The sequence below is a fragment of the Ooceraea biroi genome, chromosome 1 (assembly GCF_003672135.1).
Source record: "Ooceraea biroi isolate clonal line C1 chromosome 1, Obir_v5.4, whole genome shotgun sequence".
Taxonomy (NCBI): domain Eukaryota; kingdom Metazoa; phylum Arthropoda; class Insecta; order Hymenoptera; family Formicidae; genus Ooceraea; species Ooceraea biroi.
The window spans coordinates 16,142,067-16,159,089 of NC_039506.1; the positions used below are offsets into that span (position 1 = coordinate 16,142,067).

At 40.7% G+C, this 17,023-nt stretch overlaps 4 protein-coding genes across 7 annotated transcripts; 2 read left to right on the forward strand and 2 right to left on the reverse strand.

Annotated features, from left to right (window-relative positions):
- Positions 1-57: 57 nt before the first annotated feature.
- LOC105274922 (poly(U)-binding-splicing factor half pint) lies at positions 58-8,964 on the reverse strand. 2 transcript variants are annotated; one of them, XM_011331412.3, is made up of 10 exons: positions 8,807-8,964; positions 8,208-8,262; positions 5,545-5,610; positions 5,110-5,270; positions 3,572-3,630; positions 2,461-2,674; positions 1,607-2,093; positions 1,293-1,507; positions 826-1,219; positions 58-707 (listed from the first exon to the last, which is right to left on the reverse strand). In XM_011331412.3, exons 1-10 carry the CDS (start codon positions 8,825-8,827, stop codon positions 598-600), a joined length of 1,782 nt encoding a protein of 593 aa, XP_011329714.1. In that variant the 5' UTR covers positions 8,828-8,964; the 3' UTR covers positions 58-597. The 2 variants fall into 2 exon arrangements, with proteins under 2 accessions (XP_011329714.1, XP_011329715.1); XM_011331413.2 differs by lacking the exons at positions 5,545-5,610; positions 8,208-8,262; positions 8,807-8,964 and adding an exon at positions 4,301-4,347 and having other exon boundaries at positions 5,110-5,174.
- Positions 8,965-9,104: 140 nt separating this feature from the next.
- Positions 9,105-11,157, forward strand: LOC105274921 (SET and MYND domain-containing protein 5). The gene is made up of 5 exons (XM_011331411.3): positions 9,105-9,353; positions 9,502-9,794; positions 9,873-10,188; positions 10,274-10,451; positions 10,547-11,157. The coding sequence occupies exons 1-5, from the start codon at positions 9,300-9,302 to the stop codon at positions 10,894-10,896; spliced, it is 1,191 nt and encodes a 396-aa protein (XP_011329713.1). The 5' UTR covers positions 9,105-9,299; the 3' UTR covers positions 10,897-11,157.
- On the reverse strand, positions 11,067-13,302 carry LOC105274919. 2 transcript variants are annotated; one of them, XM_011331409.3, is made up of 6 exons: positions 13,032-13,302; positions 12,738-12,925; positions 12,600-12,657; positions 12,020-12,482; positions 11,754-11,921; positions 11,067-11,620 (listed from the first exon to the last, which is right to left on the reverse strand). In XM_011331409.3, the coding sequence occupies exons 1-6, from the start codon at positions 13,033-13,035 to the stop codon at positions 11,482-11,484; spliced, it is 1,020 nt and encodes a 339-aa protein (XP_011329711.1). In that variant the 5' UTR covers positions 13,036-13,302; the 3' UTR covers positions 11,067-11,481. The 2 variants fall into 2 exon arrangements, with proteins under 2 accessions (XP_011329711.1, XP_011329712.1); XM_011331410.3 differs by having other exon boundaries at positions 12,738-12,899; positions 13,032-13,299.
- A 335-nt stretch (positions 13,303-13,637) lies between these two features.
- On the forward strand, positions 13,638-16,399 carry LOC105274923 (odorant receptor Or2-like). Of its 2 annotated transcripts, XM_026971756.1 has the most exons (7): positions 13,638-14,006; positions 14,392-14,645; positions 14,737-15,082; positions 15,173-15,212; positions 15,430-15,534; positions 15,802-15,957; positions 16,105-16,399. In XM_026971756.1, the coding sequence occupies exons 1-7, from the start codon at positions 13,903-13,905 to the stop codon at positions 16,156-16,158; spliced, it is 1,059 nt and encodes a 352-aa protein (XP_026827557.1). In that variant the 5' UTR covers positions 13,638-13,902; the 3' UTR covers positions 16,159-16,399. The 2 variants fall into 2 exon arrangements, with proteins under 2 accessions (XP_026827557.1, XP_026827554.1); XM_026971753.1 differs by having other exon boundaries at positions 13,645-14,006; positions 14,737-15,212.
- The last annotated feature ends 624 nt before the right edge of the window (positions 16,400-17,023 follow it).

The following is a 17,023-nucleotide window of genomic DNA, read 5'->3' on the forward strand; positions in this document are numbered from 1 at the left end:
TGATCATTTCGGCAAAATTCCGAGCGATGGAGTCGAATCGAAGCCACACAGTTGTTATATGCAAAACGATTTATTAATATTCTATTATTCCTATACATGTAAATTAAAGTGTGATCGCCTCCCTAAACAATCAATATCGGTTTACATTGAAATAGTAACAACAGCACTACGCGTAACACACAGGAGAGTATGAAATGTTTGAGAAACTGTATTGCATGCAGTATTGCATTACAGGACGACTAGGATAATGAAAATTTTGTATTACAAAAGAAAGTTACGAATGTATTCGCGATTACGGCTAAAATTGTTTGATCGATCCGAATCATTTTCTCCAAACCGCCTCCTGTGCCGTGCAGTCTCCCTATATACCTAAACTCTGCGGTTTTTAATCACTACTTGCTGTTAACATCGTGATATCGTACGTTGGATGTTTGTTCTGTATATATATAGTTTTTTAAATATATATATATTTAATAGTAATTTCAAATAAAACAAAAAGATTCCAGACCGTCAGTCGGCATTAAGTGTAATCTCTCTTCCTTTCGGGAGAACGAAGTCAATGAAGACTCAGGTATAAGCGGCAAATACGAGTCTCCTTCAACCGGAGAAGTCGCTATTGTCGAACAGAGCTTGATCGTACAACTCCCCTTTCACCAGCCGTCCGCCGAAGTAACGGCCGTTCAACGAGTCTCTCGCGCGTTCCGCTTCTGAAAACGTTCAAGATGATTCAATGTAGTGAGGATAATCAGGATTCCCCGTACTTTCTTTCGCCGAGAGAGCGAATGAATAAATCGATTTCAGTGAACAAAGAAATGTATACGTTACCGCTCATTTGGGAGAACTCGACGAATATTTTCACAATAACTTCCGCGTTCTCGTCGTCCTCGGACTGCCTCTCCTTGTAGATGATCACTCGCTCGACCACGCCGAACTTGGAGCACTCGTCCTGAATCTCCTCCTGCAAGGTCTCGTCCACGTCTTCCGGCGCCACCATGTTTCTCAGAATAACCACTCGGGACTCGACCTTGCGCATGAGCTTCTGCATCACAAGGTGACGCGCGCTCTGACCCTTGATCGACATGTTCTCCTGCTGCTGCAACGTCTGCGGCTCCGTCTCTTCGAGCAACTTTTTCTGCAACTCCTCCTGCTGTTTCTGATGAGCGGCTTGCTCCTGTGCTCGCCTCATAATGTCGGAACTCGCCGTCGTCGTGACCGGTATCTGACAAACGATCAGATCTCCATTAATCTCTCGAGACACCAAAGATATCACGATACAGCGATAGAACACTTACGGCGACTGGCGTGCCGACGATAGTAGGGGCGACAACGGCGGGTGGTGGTATCACGACCTGCTGGCCGGGGATCGGTTGTATGATGGCAGGTGGTCGCGTTAATGTCTGAGGTATGGCTATACCAGGCGGAGGTATCACGGGTGCTACTGTAGCCACCGTCGGTGGTGTCATTATTGTCGCGGGAGCAATAGTGGGCCGTACCACGCCTGGAAGTGCTGTACACGAGACGACAATAAAAGAAATAGGTGAATGAACAGCTTCTTCTATTGCAACATCTACCGCAGAGGAAATCGGAATGAAGTTTCACCACGAACCTTGATTCAGAATCGGTGGTGCCGCTGCTCCCAATTTCGTGAGACCTAATGCAACTGCATTGCTCGCTACTGCATCCATCGCCTGGATCTTCGCCGTAGCCGCTGCCGCAGCTACTGCAGCTGCAGTTGGCATCATGCTCGTGCCACTGGGTGGTCCCATCAGCGCATTCGGCGGCGTGATAGCACGACCGACTCGCAAGTATTGACCGCCTAGATCAAACAGATTCATCGAGGCTATCGCTTCCAGCGCGGCCTGCATCGTCTCGTACTCGATGAAGCCGTAACCCTTGTGGCGATGTGGCGAACTGCCCTGTGCAAGCTTGCAGTAAGTGATTGGGCCAAAAGCCTCGAAGACCGATTTGATGTCGTCCTCCGTCAAGTCCTGGTGTATCGACGCGATATATATGCGATTGTAATGCTTGCTCTCCTCGGTGATCTCGTCAATCACCGATTGCGCTTGAGGCATATTGGACGGACGTCCAACGACCTAAGTAGTGAGCAGAAGCATGACAAAATCTGTAGAACCTAAATCTTCACTGTGCATTGTATATTAGTGTTATCGTAAAATTATTTGTTAAATAAATACACAACTTATATATGATGGAATAGTTAATACTACAAGGTAAAAAAATTCCTCTACTAAAATAAAGTATTAGTAAATAAAAAAAAATATATAAGATATATATTATGGATTAATGAGATTTTCGAGCAAACTACGACGGTTGAGTTGCGCAGTTCGTTCGAAGATCGTGGATATCGAGGTATAAAGGACTAAATAAAATTTTGCCGACCTCCGGCGGGATGATAGGATTGCTGGGGGACAGGAAATTCGTTATATAGGTACGTCCTGCTACCTTGATGTTACGGCCACCGATCATGACACCGTTCATTTGCTCCAAAGCAAGTTGGGCCGCCTCAGGTATCTCGTATTCCACAAAGGCGAAGCCCTTGTGCTTCTGTGTAACGGGATCCCAAGACATATTGATAGACTTGATTGGTCCGAACGGCAAGAAAGCTTGCCTGATCGTGTCTTCTTTCAATTCGAAACTGATGCTGCCCACGTAAACCCTGTCGTGTAATTATGTTCATCATTAGCATTGAATATTACTTGAATTAACTCGTATATTTTTCATTAATACTTGTACTTGATTTTACTTGAATTCACATATCAATCGCTCGCGTTAGAATTGCATGCATATATATGATTCTGTGAAAAAGTGTTTAACGTGATAGCATTATTGTATTGCATTATTCATGTTTCTCTGATAAGATCTGAATATTCTAAATAAACGTTAAAGGGAAATTTTGCACACATAACTGATATATTACATATTTATATTATATCACTCTCATTCATAAGTATAAAAGTATTCAAAGTGTTTTTAGTTTTATGAGAGAATTGTTTAAAATATGCAAGAATTATGTGAAGAACGAAGTATGTAATGATTATATTATAACAGAATTTTTATTAGTAGATGTTAATGCGACGATTATATTAAATAACGAGTGATACACACACACACACACACACACACACACACACACACACACACACACACACACACACACACCGCACGCACGCACGCACACACGCACACGCACGCACGCACGCACGCACGCACACACACACACACCATGACAAAGGATGAAAAATATTTTTGTTGGAAATTATGTAAATAATATTAAGTTTCAGAAAATAAATTTCTGTAATTTACTAATGTAAAACTAAAAAGGCTACCGATATCCTTAGAATTAAAACCAGAAAAGAACTTTCCAAAACTAACGGCCACTTTGCAATTTTCAACGGAATGTATGCTTTACTAATACTTAATCTAGAGAATAAAGAGTAATTAGATGAAGTGTATCTTAAAAAATAATAAAATGCCTGAGCCTAAAAGTCTCTTGAGGTACGGTGGCGGATTTTTGCACACAAGTGTCAAGAGCTAAGACAAAGAACAAACAAACCTGCACATGAGGGCGAGAGCCTGCTGTCTCTGCACCTGATTCCGCTGACTTGCCATTTGCTGCAACACAAAGGACCACAAAGGCCTTCTATTGGTATCCCTCCCCCTTTACACATACACCACGTTTTATCGATTTCAAATGATCCCCCAAGCTCTTTTACCATTCCAACTTCCTTACTCGACCACTACCACAACTCATACATTAATTAGAACACCTCTCACAAATCTTACTTAAAAGTATGTAATAAAATGCTTTTAACGCTACAAAAATTTTCGAATAATTTCAGAATATTCCTGAGAGACATAAAAAATAATTGTTGCATAATAATTACTCAATAATTACTCCAAATTACATTCTGCAATTTGTAACTGTAAAGTTCTAAGAAAAATGTGCAAAACAGATGTTTAATATATGCATATCTAATATAAATATGCATATTTAATATATGCAATGTCTGTCAATTAATATTTCCGTTTTCTACTGAGATCTCTGACGTTTCTCGCCGATTCCTCGAGGCGGAAGCAGTGAGTCGAGTTCAGAAGCGTACCAAGATACATGCATTCACAGAAACGTGTCCTTCCTGCGCGCTGGTGCAGCTCTGCTCCCGCCGACTATTATTATTACAAGATATCTACCTTCTCGTATGATAGCAACTCAGGGAAACGTTTAGGAGTAAGGCTCGACCGTAAGGCAGATTAATTTTCTTTCTTGAACTCGGTTGACACTAACCTGCACATTAGCAATAAAACTTGCTGCCGTAGGACCAACTTATTCTTCTGCGGGGAGAAAAAATCAACCAATCAATCAAAGAATCAATTTCGTTCGTTTTTTTTTCGATTTCTTTATCTTGGTATGGCAATTGGCTCGGCGGGACGAGCTACGTATATTAAGTATCTTGAGATTGCGTTTATTATTTACGAGATTCTACATTTTAAGATCGCGTTATTGGCAAAGAGCTAAATAGAGGAAATAATAGACATAAACAGTAAACAAAATATACGAACGGAACTGTTACACGTGTTAAACTCAATTACCGAATCGGCTGACGAGCAAAGTAATTTATTGATGCAACAACGCTCTCTCGCGCAATGCATGTGCCAAGGAAAAAAGCTGAATTGAATAGAAAATTATAGTTTACATCAAAAACCGTAGAATTTCTTGAAGCTCTAAAATTTTTTAGTTTTACTTTTTAGTTTCAAAATTAAATGCTGTCGCCAAATGTTGCAAATGTAAAATCTTACTTGACGGCACATCTAACAACTTCATTAAATTATCAATGATAATGAATAATTATTGTAGCGAACGATTGCATTTCCATCAGCAGATTCGGTAATTCAACTAGGATACTCAAAAGTTCCACGTCCATTGTGCATTCTTGCAGCTGACAACGTATTTTGGCAATTCTCAAGACAAGCAAATTAAATATCAACTATAATCGTTTTTTTTAGCACCATTTCAGCATCATGTGACGTTAAATTCTAAGAATGACACAATGAACGTAAGTGAGCAAAATGATTGACTCGACGTTGGAAAATTACCTGCTGCTGATGGGCCAGAGTCTGCTTCATCAGGACCATCTTGATGCTCTGTTCCATCGCATACTTCTTGGCTCGGTTTACTGTGTCCTGCTGCTCGGATGTGATTTTCGGTAAGCCAGCTCCTAGTATGCCCGGCAGCGTCAGATACTTGGCGCCAGGTCCTGTCGGACGTGCAACAGAAACAGACAATTAGAGCGAGTCGATCGAGACGGTCGAAAGCAAATAAGGAACATTCAGTCGCGTCAGATCTTATCAGCAAAGTTGTCCACGAAATCTGCGTCAATACTCAATATAACTTGAATTGGACTGACTTAAAAAAATATATATTTGTCACATTGTTAATGTAATACATCATTCGCGTGCTCTGTTACAGCTAATCCAACTGGATAAATGAAAAGATTTAATTATTAAGTAGTGCAGTCGCACAATACGTACCAGCGACGACCTGACCTATCTGATTGAGATCATATATAGGGCCTGGTAAGAACTCGGATGCATTTCCTGCGAAGAAATCACACGTTAGATGATCAATTACATTAAAGGGGGTGAAATAATAGATATCTTGAAAACGCTCATAAAACGAACGATCACGCGTTGCATTCATTTCTCAACGATTGACGACTGACGACGACTCGTGGAGTCGTTCTCTCATCGAAAGACCTTCAGTCGGGTGGCCACTGTACTCCACAATTTGAGAAACAACTAATTTTGTTTACCGCCGAATTTTGCAATTGCGATTTCACGAAGAACTTTAACGTTTATGATGCAAAGTAGCGACTGGTGTGCACAAATATACATGTAGCAATCGGAGGTCTGTCTTTAAACCAGTTCTTGGAGAATGCATCGCGTACACATACATGTACACGTTTGCGAACAAGTGTGTTAACAGCTCGACAACCTATCGCCCTAGACTAGGGAAACTGCGATTAGTCTAGCTTTCTTTTAGAAGACACGGGAGTACCGTGATGCTGTGCCAGAAGCTGCAACGATAAGATACGTCCGCCAAACTGTAAGTTCACAGAGAAATTAAAACGATCAGGGAAAACATTACAACTCTTTTAAATAAATATGGTCAGTGTATACATGTAGACAGAGGCATATGTATGCAAAAATATATGTATATATGTCTGTGTGTATGCTGTGTGTGTACATGAAAATCATACGTATTTGCAAGCATCGAAACGGAGAAGTCCTTCTCGTTTGATGCGTGCTTCTCGGAAGAAACAAAGCATAGGATCCAAAGACCACAGATAAGAGATATAAATTTTCTTTTTGTCTTTTTTTTTAGTCAGAAGCGACTTGCAAGAGAAAACGGATAAACCGGACAAATTCACATCCGAAGATAAGACTTGGACAAAAGTTAGCCGTTTAGCTCGAGGAGGTGTGTATCATTAAATCTGAGCTCTAGTTAGCGTTTGCACAATCAGCCCCAAAAAATCAGACTACTCATAATTCTAGATTAGGTTCATAACCAATTTGGTCTGCTAGTCTCTGAAACAGAAATCAGAAACAGGAAACAGAAGTCAGTTTCGACTTTTTTCTCGCTTTTTTTTTCTTTTCTCTTTTTCTTTCGTGAATCAAGGGAGTTTTAGGCTCTTAAACGTTTCGTTCAGATTTACAGCTAACCGTGTTCTGGGCTGAGCAATGATGGTTGTGCGCAAATTATCCGAGATTGAGGCGACGCACAAATCTGTAAGCACAAAGCAAAGGAGAATACTCTCAGTGCATTTTCTGCGCCATGTTCTTAGTCGTTGCCTTCGCCAACCTACCACTTCTCAACCTAACATTTTTACACCTTTAACGTAGCAATGGCGAGATCTCGATCAGCGCGGACGCGAAAACATTTTCCCTCCGCGATTAATTACCAAAAAAAAAGAGTAAAACGTAGAAATTGCCAGTAGAAACAACCATCGCGTGAATCTCGCGTAGCGAGTATTATTCTTTCGCACACTCGGGTATCGATAGGAAACCAGCGGTGGCAGAAATGTGGAACGCGAAGACGGAGCTGTGAAGCGACAGGAATGCACACCGCACGTTTACTGGTACATCGAGAGGGATCTTAATCGAACGGATCTCAAAACTCGATCGTATCTGCGACCGTATCGACGTCCAAATGCTGGAACTGATCAGCACCTGACATAAATGTAAGTGATATTCAACATCCAATAAAAAAAAATGGCTAGTTAACGTACACCTTTCGCCATTGCCACTGCCAATTACGAGCCTCTGAGCACACCGAGAGGTCTGCAGATGGAAATATTACCGTCCCGATAAGTAATAATTCCACGAGCCGACATCGAAATGAATCGACGTTTCTCAGCCGATAAACGGTAACAGTTTTTCATTGCAACGTGCATGGAGTGAGAATCATTCGTCACTGTCCGCTGTTGAAACGTAAAAAAAAAAGAAAAAAACACCGCAAGACGAGATCAAGGATTCGTCCAAGTCGCGAAGGGAGAGGCTCATAATCAGGACCGGAGAAACTCTAAGACCCTAAAAAAATGCTGACCTATCTAAGGTACGCATCGTATTTGGTACTCGGCAATAGATGCAGTATCAGTGGGAGTTTTGTTAAAACTCTGATTTGTTCTGTGCAATGAATGTAGCTCTTTCTTTGTTTGGCGCGCTCATGATCACAGCTCAGTCGTAGGCCACGGATTCTGTACTGTCTCTCCGCTGTAACATCTCAGAACAGAAGGACAACCATACATTAGTGCGATTTAAGCGCCATTAGAAAAAAATCATCATCTATTTACCCTAGCCTACCAATACTTATGCACAAACTGCTTCTGAACAGACGCATTCTGCAGTTTATTATTATTATTTTCTTTTTCTTTTTTTTAATAGTCTGGCAGCACTTTAAGAGAAAACTAGCGCACCTGAAGTGCCCCAAGTAGCTTACTATATATGTTATTCCCTGTCATGTTGCACTTAAATACATATATATATGTACATATTACACTGTCACGTCTCTCTGCACATCGCATTTCCCCGCTATGTATATATATACATATACGTAGCACAGTTATGCATATAATAGTCTTAGTCTCTCTCGTTACTGGCACATAATAGCTATTCTGGCTGCATTAGCAATTTACCTTCCACTTTCATCTTCTTCGCCGACGGCTCGATACTGTTTTGTGGCGTTGGTGCCTGCAAGCAAAACATTCAACGATGAGTGATACTGACGGATACAAATACAACTACACACAGCCCATACAGCACAGAAGCTTGCAACAACATTGCAGTAATATTGGAAACATTGCAGCAACATTTGCAATATTACTGCAATGTTGTTGGAAGCTTCTGTGCTGTATGGGAGGTATTGCGAGCGTCCGTCATTGAACACAGATTTCAAGAAAAACTACCGAACAAACAAGTAAACCCGTAACAAGAAAGCTGCTTCGCGCCAGCGTTTGGAATAACGTACACAAAAGAGAGAAAAAAAAGATCAATAGCGCCAAGCTGAGCGGTTCGTCCCGCGGATTCCGTCAGCGTCTCGTCGCTCGCGACGTCTTCTCCGTCGCGGCCGCGCGACGCGTGGGGACTCGGTGACTGCGTGGAAACGGCGCGCGTGAAATTATGCGCTCGGCGGGCCACGCGAGAACGTACGCCGTGGCTTCGCGCCGCCATTATCGCGCGCGGGGTTACCCGCCCCGAGAACGAGGCTCCTCGCGCGAGCTGCAGGCTCACTCACCATCGCCATCGTTCCGTTCATCGTTTCTCTAGCAGCGTCGAAGCAGACGACGAGGAGGAGAAATTAGGATCACACGGCTGTCCCCCGACAACTCGCAGCAAAACACCCACGAAACGCTCACAGCCGACACACTTCTTCACGGAAGTCGCACTAAAAAGTACAGCTCCACCACGTGATCCGTTGAGGGTACGTCGGATGTTCGTTATTGATCGTTAATATTGGTGTACGTGTGCAAGCGATGTGTATGTGTCTGTTAGATTTGTTATTTCGACATTTGTGTTGCGCGAAACGGCACGATTTTACGGAAGAATGGTGCTTCTGTTCGCGCGGTTCTAACGGTGATTTGACTCCGCGGTAGCTTCGCGGCTACCTTCAGGCCGCACCGTTCGCGGGCATGTCGCGCATGTCGCGTAGGTTAGGATTCGAATGGGACAGCTGTCTCTCGTGGGACTGTTTTGCTACGTGATTCGGTGACACAAAATTGGTGGCAATTATGGATGTTTCGGTGCAAAATGACTTTATCATCAAAATGATAGATCACGAGAAGGTAGAGATAGATTTTTAGTCAGTTTCGCATGTGTCAGTGAGGATCTTTTTGTACAGCATCTAACTAGAGATGATCTCATCAGTTGTGATCAATAATACATTTAATTAAAATAACGTGCGATATTAATTTGTACATTTTTCTACTAAAGGGCAAGGGAATGTTTGCCAACCGCCCGATCAAAGAGGGAGATGTCATACTAACAGAGAACCCTATAGTTTCTTGTCAGTTCTCGTGGAACTTGGAGTACGGATACTTGACGTGCGATTACTGCATGGCACCGTTAGAAACCGCCGAGGAAAACGTTCAGAGGTTGGCGGGCAACTGTGAAATGTTTCTGCCGCACATGGGATGCTGCAAGACGGACAAAAGTTCAATAACGGAGTGTTTGGCGTGTGGCGTCAAGTACTGTAGCTTAAATTGTCAAAATGAAGCGTTCAAAAGGTGACTACAATGACGTTAGAATCATGTTTTCTTATTACAACTTTTTCCCTTATAAAACGTGCCGCGTGTACATTTCAGGTATCACAGTACGTTATGCTTACAGTCGAGGAACGTAGACACGAACCATCCTCTCGTCCAACTGAACGAAATGTGGAAGAGGATGCATTACCCGCCTGAGACTGCAACGGTCATGTTACTCGCAAGGATGGTTGCCATGGTCAATCAGGCGGACAACAAGGAGGAAGTTCTAGCGACGTTCTCGCAATTCCGGCACCACACGACCAACGAGACGCACGAGATCGCGCACAATCTCCTAGGGGAGAAGTTTGCGGGGCAGATCGATATCCTCCGGCAGAAGATGCAGGAGGCACTCAACGTCGAGCACGTCGCGCATGTCTGTCTCAAAAAGATACACCGCTATATTTCACTGCATGTTGCACGCTGTTCGTTGACGATAATCGAAACTACGCTCTTTTCAGTGGTTCACGCCAGACGGGTTTAGGAGTTTGTTGGCGCTGATAGGGACGAACGCCCAAGGAATCGGCACCAACGCGTTCAGCCGCTGGGTAAAGAACGTCCTCGACTCGAAGCTACCCGAAGAGGAACAGCGAAACGTCGAACAATTGATAGATGTACTTTACGACGACATGGACAAAGGTTGATTCTGCTTCCTCCTCGAAATTCGTTTTCCACGCATGTCACGGATGAGCGAATATTTACGTATGGCGATGTGAAAAAATTGTTGTTTACAGTGGTCGGCGCGTTTCTGAACAACGAGGGGTCCGGCCTGTACGTTCTGCAGTCGTCGGTGAACCACAGTTGCGCGCCGAACGCGATCGTCGAGTTCCCTTACTCGAACTACGCTCTGGTGTTACGAGCGAGGCGCGACATACTGATCGGCGAGGAGATCTGCATCAGTTACCTCGACGACTGCAACATGGCGAGCAGCAGGCACACCAGGCAGAAGGCACTGCGTTCCCTGTACCTGTTCGTTTGCAACTGCGAGAAGTGCCAGGCGCAGGCGAACGATCCCGACGTAACGTCCGACGAGGAAGAAGACGACGATACGGACGCTGAGGATGTGGAGGAAGAAATGGCGTGACAATGCGATGCGTTCGTAACAAAATAGATACGAGATACCACAAATACTATAGACAAATAAAAATTGTTTATAACAAATGAGATATGTGCACTTACATGATGATACATATTTATTTTACCATTTTACGTGGACAATGTAACAGAACGTTTGATGGAAACTTCAAAAGTTTTGGAAAACGTACTTTATTAATGTAACAGAGCAGCTTTGATGGCACGTTTCGATTGTACGACAAAAGAGCTAGATTACAAAAGGTTTGACACAGTAAAACACTCGCTCTTTCATGGCTCTTATCCTCGTCAGTTAGTAAAAGAAAATCAATTTTAACAATTGATTCCTTATACATTTATTGCTCTATCCGTCACAGCAATTTGCTCATTGCATTAGGTCAGGAAATATAATTTATGTACAGATCTATTCAAATTTCTATCTTATGTACAATAATCAGCTACGATCGAGCCTGCAGTTTCGCGCGCAAAACTTTGTTATGAAATTAAACACTTTAGTACTTCTTGACGGTGATACTTCACGGACACTTGGAGCGCTCGTTTCGTCTTCGCCATAAGAACCTACACGTACGGCTGCCGGTCAGCCGGTCTGAAGCTTCAATTCGTTTTTTCCTAAAGTCATCAGATTAGACACGTATTCGGGCAACGGCAGCACGAATACACGTTTCTCCACTAAGCTGGACAAGAACCTGGGTATGTTGTGACTACGAAATTCCCAGCTGGAACAAAAAGAAAAGTATGAACCAAAATTAAAATTAATATAATATTAATATTAATTAAATTAATAATTAAAATTATTATAATAATTGCATAATCTCTTGAACATAAAAATGCGTGTAAAAGTATCTTTACCTCATGCGTATGCTATCAGTAGGCAATTTCGAGGCCAACTCTTTGTGCTCGATAGATTCGTTTGGTGCCTTTATGACAAGTAACTCGAACGTTGGTGGATCCTTGCCGAAGCAATGCTCGATGTAGTTTTTCCGTTGCTTACTCTGCGTATAGTCTATACCAAAATTCCTGCAACAAGATGCAATAATTTGTAGATAAAACGTAAGCTATAAAACTAAATTAAAAAGAATATAATTTATGTAACTTGATGTATTTGAAGTTATTACGTGATAACAGGGTCGGACGGTTTGTAAACCGTCGGCTGGCTAATGTTCTTGGCGCATAAGACCCCTTGCTGCTTGATCCATAATAATCTTATTAAGGATCGAAGATTTCTCCCCGTGAGCATAATCCTCTTGCTGTTTGTGTATCCCATAGTGATGCTTATCGCCTTTACAAACTCGAGCGAGACGTTCTTCTTGGAGCAGAAAAAGTGCTTGCGTCCCAGGAACAGAGCGAAAAAGACCGGCGTAGTATGCTGAACGCGTTTCCTTTTCGGTCTTTCCTTGACAGACACAAACATGATGTCGTCGTGCATTGCGGCCTTCACACCTGCGTTTATGCTGCTTGAGTGAAATTCCTCTCTGATGTTGTCTTCAATCTCCCGTCTCCCAAGATAATTCACCTGTCTACCAAGACCCGTTAACTCGTAGCAGTACCATATCTTTCGTTTGTCGTGTCTGCTTACGTCTAAAAAAAATTTATATATTATTCTTATCGCAAATAAATTATCGATTACTGCAAAATATGCGTTGCCTTTTCTGTGTGTAAACGTTTTAAATTGTTTAAATGTGATTGCTGTTTCACCTGTCACTTCAAGCATCCCCAATCTGTCGCGCAAGTCCTTTTCTCCCAAATTTATACTCTGCAAATGAAACACACAAGCATGATATCGCGACGGTATAAATTTTAAGTGAAAACTTGTGCGTACAAATAGTTCCTTACGTTGAGAGTTTCTTCAATAACACGCGCAGCATTAGCGACATTAAAATTTTGATGGTTCTTAACCAACTTCGACCTGACTCGCTTCCACGATATCTCTGGGAAAATGGGCATTACGGCGCTTTCCAATTCCTCGAATTTGAATCTCTTTATTACAGTAATCAGCTGACGTTTGATGATTGATATCGACGCTTCAATATTGAAGCACCCAAGTCATCGAAAATATTCGCTCGTTAGTCAACATAACCTCCAAAATATCTTTAAACGTTTGATAGTTCGCTTTACGTGCATACTTACCCATAGTTATTGTCACAAATAATATCCATATATAAATACTGTCAGCACTACACAATTACACTCAAAGTCGACGAACTTTTTAAGTCAACGCCACTCGAAGCATCTCGCTCCTAACAAATCGCGCCATAAATTATGACGGTGTTTGAATCAGTTTCGTAATTTGAATCTCGCTTCGTGATTGGCCGATCGACATTTCCACTAGTCTATCATCAAAAAAACGGTCTTAGGATTCCCGCACACAGGAGCACTTATGCGTTATTGCCCGTGTCCATGATGCTCCGAAATCGGTCCGATCCCGATCCGGGAAATGTGTTATGGTATTTTAATGCGACATAAGCGTTTTTCGATGGTTAGAAGAAAAAAATACATAAATAGAAAAAAACAATAATAAAATAGTATTATTAAAAAAAATATTAAATATATATTAAATTAAATTAAATTTAATTTAATATTTTGTTTTCTCTTTTTTTTTCTTCCCGCGTTACAGTACTACGCAGTTATATCATGCATGATTTGTAAGGATAAAATACAATTCCAGCATCGTCGTGTGTTAACGACGGAAGAAATATATTTAAAAGTACATGCTCGGGCAAACAAAATGACAGAAAGAATTATGGACAGAAAGGGAAAAGATAAAAGATGCATAGGGAAAGATATAATCAACAGTCTCTTCCGCTATGCAACGACATTAAATGTTAATGATCGCTTGGAGCAGCCTATAGCGACGTCATTACTGATTCACGAGTACCATCATTAACAATGTACGGAACATTTACGTTTCTTCCGAGAACTCTATAATTTCAGCGTGTTACGGAGCATGGCAGAGGAGTAAGCACTTCAAATAAAAACATCTGCGAAGTAACTCGGGATTATGGATATACTGCCATTGAATTTTCGAGTTTTATGGTTCTGCGGCGCATGGAACGAGCGAAGCAGTAGCAATACTTTTATTCGCTTCTTATGTTCCTGTTACAGGTAAGGGAATACCATGATATTTTGTCGTATAACTCTCCCATATATGGGTGTACACGTCTAAATGGTGATGTAATTTCTATAAAAAAAGAAAGAGGAAACCTTTGCAGTTGCAAACTGTGTGTGTACCGCTCGTTGTAATTACCGCTACAATTCTTTGTTGCAAATCTTTTTTTCCTACGCACGGCTAAGACTTTTAATATAATATTTAATTTAATTTTTAATATATTTATTTTAATTTAATATTTAGTTATTCAACACAACGAATAACTAAAATGTATCTTGTATAATGTGTATTGCGCGAAGAATACGTTTGCGCACCGTTTAACAAATTTCCTTACTTCACTCTATGACAAGAAAGTGATGTTAATCTGCAATAAACTTTTAGATACGCCGTGTTCATCTTGATATATCAATTTACGATATCGGAAGTTATTGAGCTAATAAGGACGCGTGATCATATCGAGGAACTTACTGAAGGACTCTTCCTAACGCTAACTTACGTAGCCTTGTGCTTTAAATACGGAAACTTTTTAGCTCGACAAAATCAAGTGTCCATGTTGTTAGATTGTTTTCGCGGTGAAACGTGTCAACCGAAAAATTCCGAAGAAAAGATGATCCTGTCTAGATACAATCGTAAAGGTATTGAAATCGAAATTAATTCAGATACGTTTGTACTCTTGCAATTTACGATATTACGAATAATTAACTGGTTGACTAAAAAAAATTACAGCCAAATGGTGCGCCCGAGCCTTCATGAGTATGTCTCAAGCGACCTGCGTAGCTCTGATACTTGCTCCCATCGTAGGCCCTCAAGACACCGACCGACCTTTGCCATTCAAGACGTACTTGCCGTACTCGATATCCGGTCTTTTCCCCTATGTTGCGACATACCTTCAGCACGTAGGTGCTATATTTTACGGGGTTCTGCTCAACGTCGCGTTCGACTCTCTCGTCTACGGCTTCACTCTTCACGTATGCGGGCAAATCGAGTTGCTGCGTCATCGTCTGTCAGAGATCTTCAGGAACTATCCCGACACGGAACGAACCGTTTCCAGCAAAGATGCGATGATTGGCGAGTGTGTGAAACACCACTTACACGTGCACGAGATCGTGCGCAGAATACAGTCGTTGTTTGTGTGGACCGTGACGGTTTTATTCATTTTCAGCATGGTCACCCTGTGCACCAGTATTTTCCAAATGTCCAAGGTCGCGTAAAAAGAAAAAGGAAAATTCTTATGATTCACCATTCACGTAACATGACCCGTCATCATCTTTGTAACATTATTTTTAAATTATTTTCTTCGTATGAACAGATAACAAACTACTGTTAGTAGAAAAGCATCGCCATCTGCTTAAATAATTCCTAATCCGCGATCTTTGTCTATCACCGCGACTATTATACTGAATTGAGTTTGCTTCGCAGAAGAAACTTCTCAGCGTTAAATTTCTCTCGTTGATCTTGTACCTCGGATGTATGCTCTTTCAAGTATTCTTTTACTGCTGGTATGGAAATGAGCTAGAGTTGAAGGTAATTGAATTTAATTTGCCTTTACGTAAATATGGTTATTGATCTCAAATTAACAACGAAATATCAGAGAATAATTGCAAAGTCAAATTTGTACATATGCATACGCGTGTTCCATGTGTTACATAATAATTGTTATCCGTTTCCTGTCTCTCTTGCTAAGCCTCCTTCTTTCGCAAGTCACTAATCTTTTTTTAATGGGTCTGGCAGATTAATATCAACGAAATTCTCTTACAATAAAAATAAAGTCCTCTTCTCACGTATGTGCAGAGTAAGAGCATTGGCGACGCTATTTATTCGAGCAATTGGACGATCGCTACATCGCGAGAGCGAAGAGCTTTGTTATTCGTGATGACTATCAGTCAAAAGGGATTGAAACTGTCTTATTATGGCATTTTCAGCTTGACTCTCGATACCTTTACCTGGGTAAATTTACCGCCATATTGATATTTTTTATATTTAATTAAAATAGTAAAAAAAATAAGAAAAATAGAAAGAAAAAAAAAGAAGGGAAGAAAAGTACGGAATTAACGGAACAGTACTGATGATGAACGTTAATCATTTGCTTTGCAGATTCTGAAAACATCCTATTCAGCTTTTAATGTTCTCCAACAAGCATCGATGTGACTAAATTACAATCATAGAAGAAACGACCTATTGTTGTACAAAACTGCAAAATTAAATTGCAAAATAGACAATATTGTTGTACAAAATTATTTATTTTCTTTAAATATTCATGTTTCTCGGGCACACATAAAAACTATTTGAATACGAATCTTTTCTACGTTAATAATCTTTATTCACATCAAGCAATATTTTACATGAATCGTCTACGTGTACTAAAATAGCTATATATCTTTTCATCGTACATACATTTCTACCTTTTATTCGATAATTATACCAACTATTAACATTGAATATTTTATCGAGAATATTAAATAACACAAGTTACATTGGTTACATTTCTTTCGCGACATTCGTTACCAATGCACTACTGTAATTATTTACATAGGAAACATGTTGCATGCGAGAGCGCTTCTTATTCCTTTTTACTTTCTTTTCTTCCACGATAAAGCGAAATTCTTCACGTACAACTTGTTTCGAGGCAATGATCGAATAAAAACAAAAGCGTAAGCATTTCAACAACTTCTAACTTCCAACTTGTGCCTCTTTTTTCGGCAGAGAGATTTACAATATTAAAAACGACACAGGTACATTAACTTGTTAAATTTTAATGTGCACCGGCAATGCCGTGTATTTAATAATACAATTTGGAATAATAACAGAATATTAGGAATATGTATCGTCAGGTTGCAATGAATTTATCAAAATATAAATTGCTAATTAAGAAATTTGGTTTTATTAAAACATTATTTTAATACTAATTGTAAGAAGAAAAGAGGGAGGGAGAGAGACAGAGATTATTATTATTAAATTAAATAATAATATTTATTAAATTCGGAATAAATATTGGATTGTAACAAAAGTTCAT

Coding starts and splice junctions, on each gene's coding strand:
- LOC105274922 (XM_011331412.3), bottom strand. CDS start 8,827: ATGAACGGAACGATGGCGATG. Junction 3,631..5,109: donor CTCTGGCCCATCAGCAGCAG/GTAATTTTCCAA, acceptor TTTGTGTTGCAG/CAAATGGCAAGTCAGCGGAA. Junction 708..825: donor CGAGTTCTCCCAAATGAGCG/GTAACGTATACA, acceptor GAACGTTTTCAG/AAGCGGAACGCGCGAGAGAC.
- LOC105274921 (XM_011331411.3), top strand. CDS start 9,300: ATGGATGTTTCGGTGCAAAATGACTTTATCATCAAAATGATAGATCAC. Junction 9,795..9,872: donor CAAAATGAAGCGTTCAAAAG/GTGACTACAATG, acceptor TGTACATTTCAG/GTATCACAGTACGTTATGCT. Junction 10,189..10,273: donor ACGTCGAGCACGTCGCGCAT/GTCTGTCTCAAA, acceptor CGCTCTTTTCAG/TGGTTCACGCCAGACGGGTT.
- LOC105274919 (XM_011331409.3), bottom strand. Junction 12,483..12,599: donor GGGGATGCTTGAAGTGACAG/GTGAAACAGCAA, acceptor AATTTTTTTTAG/ACGTAAGCAGACACGACAAA. Junction 11,922..12,019: donor CCGTCCGACCCTGTTATCAC/GTAATAACTTCA, acceptor ATCTTGTTGCAG/GAATTTTGGTATAGACTATA.
- LOC105274923 (XM_026971753.1), top strand. CDS start 13,903: ATGGATATACTGCCATTGAATTTTCGAGTTTTATGGTTCTGCGGCGCA. Junction 14,646..14,736: donor GTCTAGATACAATCGTAAAG/GTATTGAAATCG, acceptor AAAAAATTACAG/CCAAATGGTGCGCCCGAGCC. Junction 15,958..16,104: donor CTCTCGATACCTTTACCTGG/GTAAATTTACCG, acceptor TTTGCTTTGCAG/ATTCTGAAAACATCCTATTC.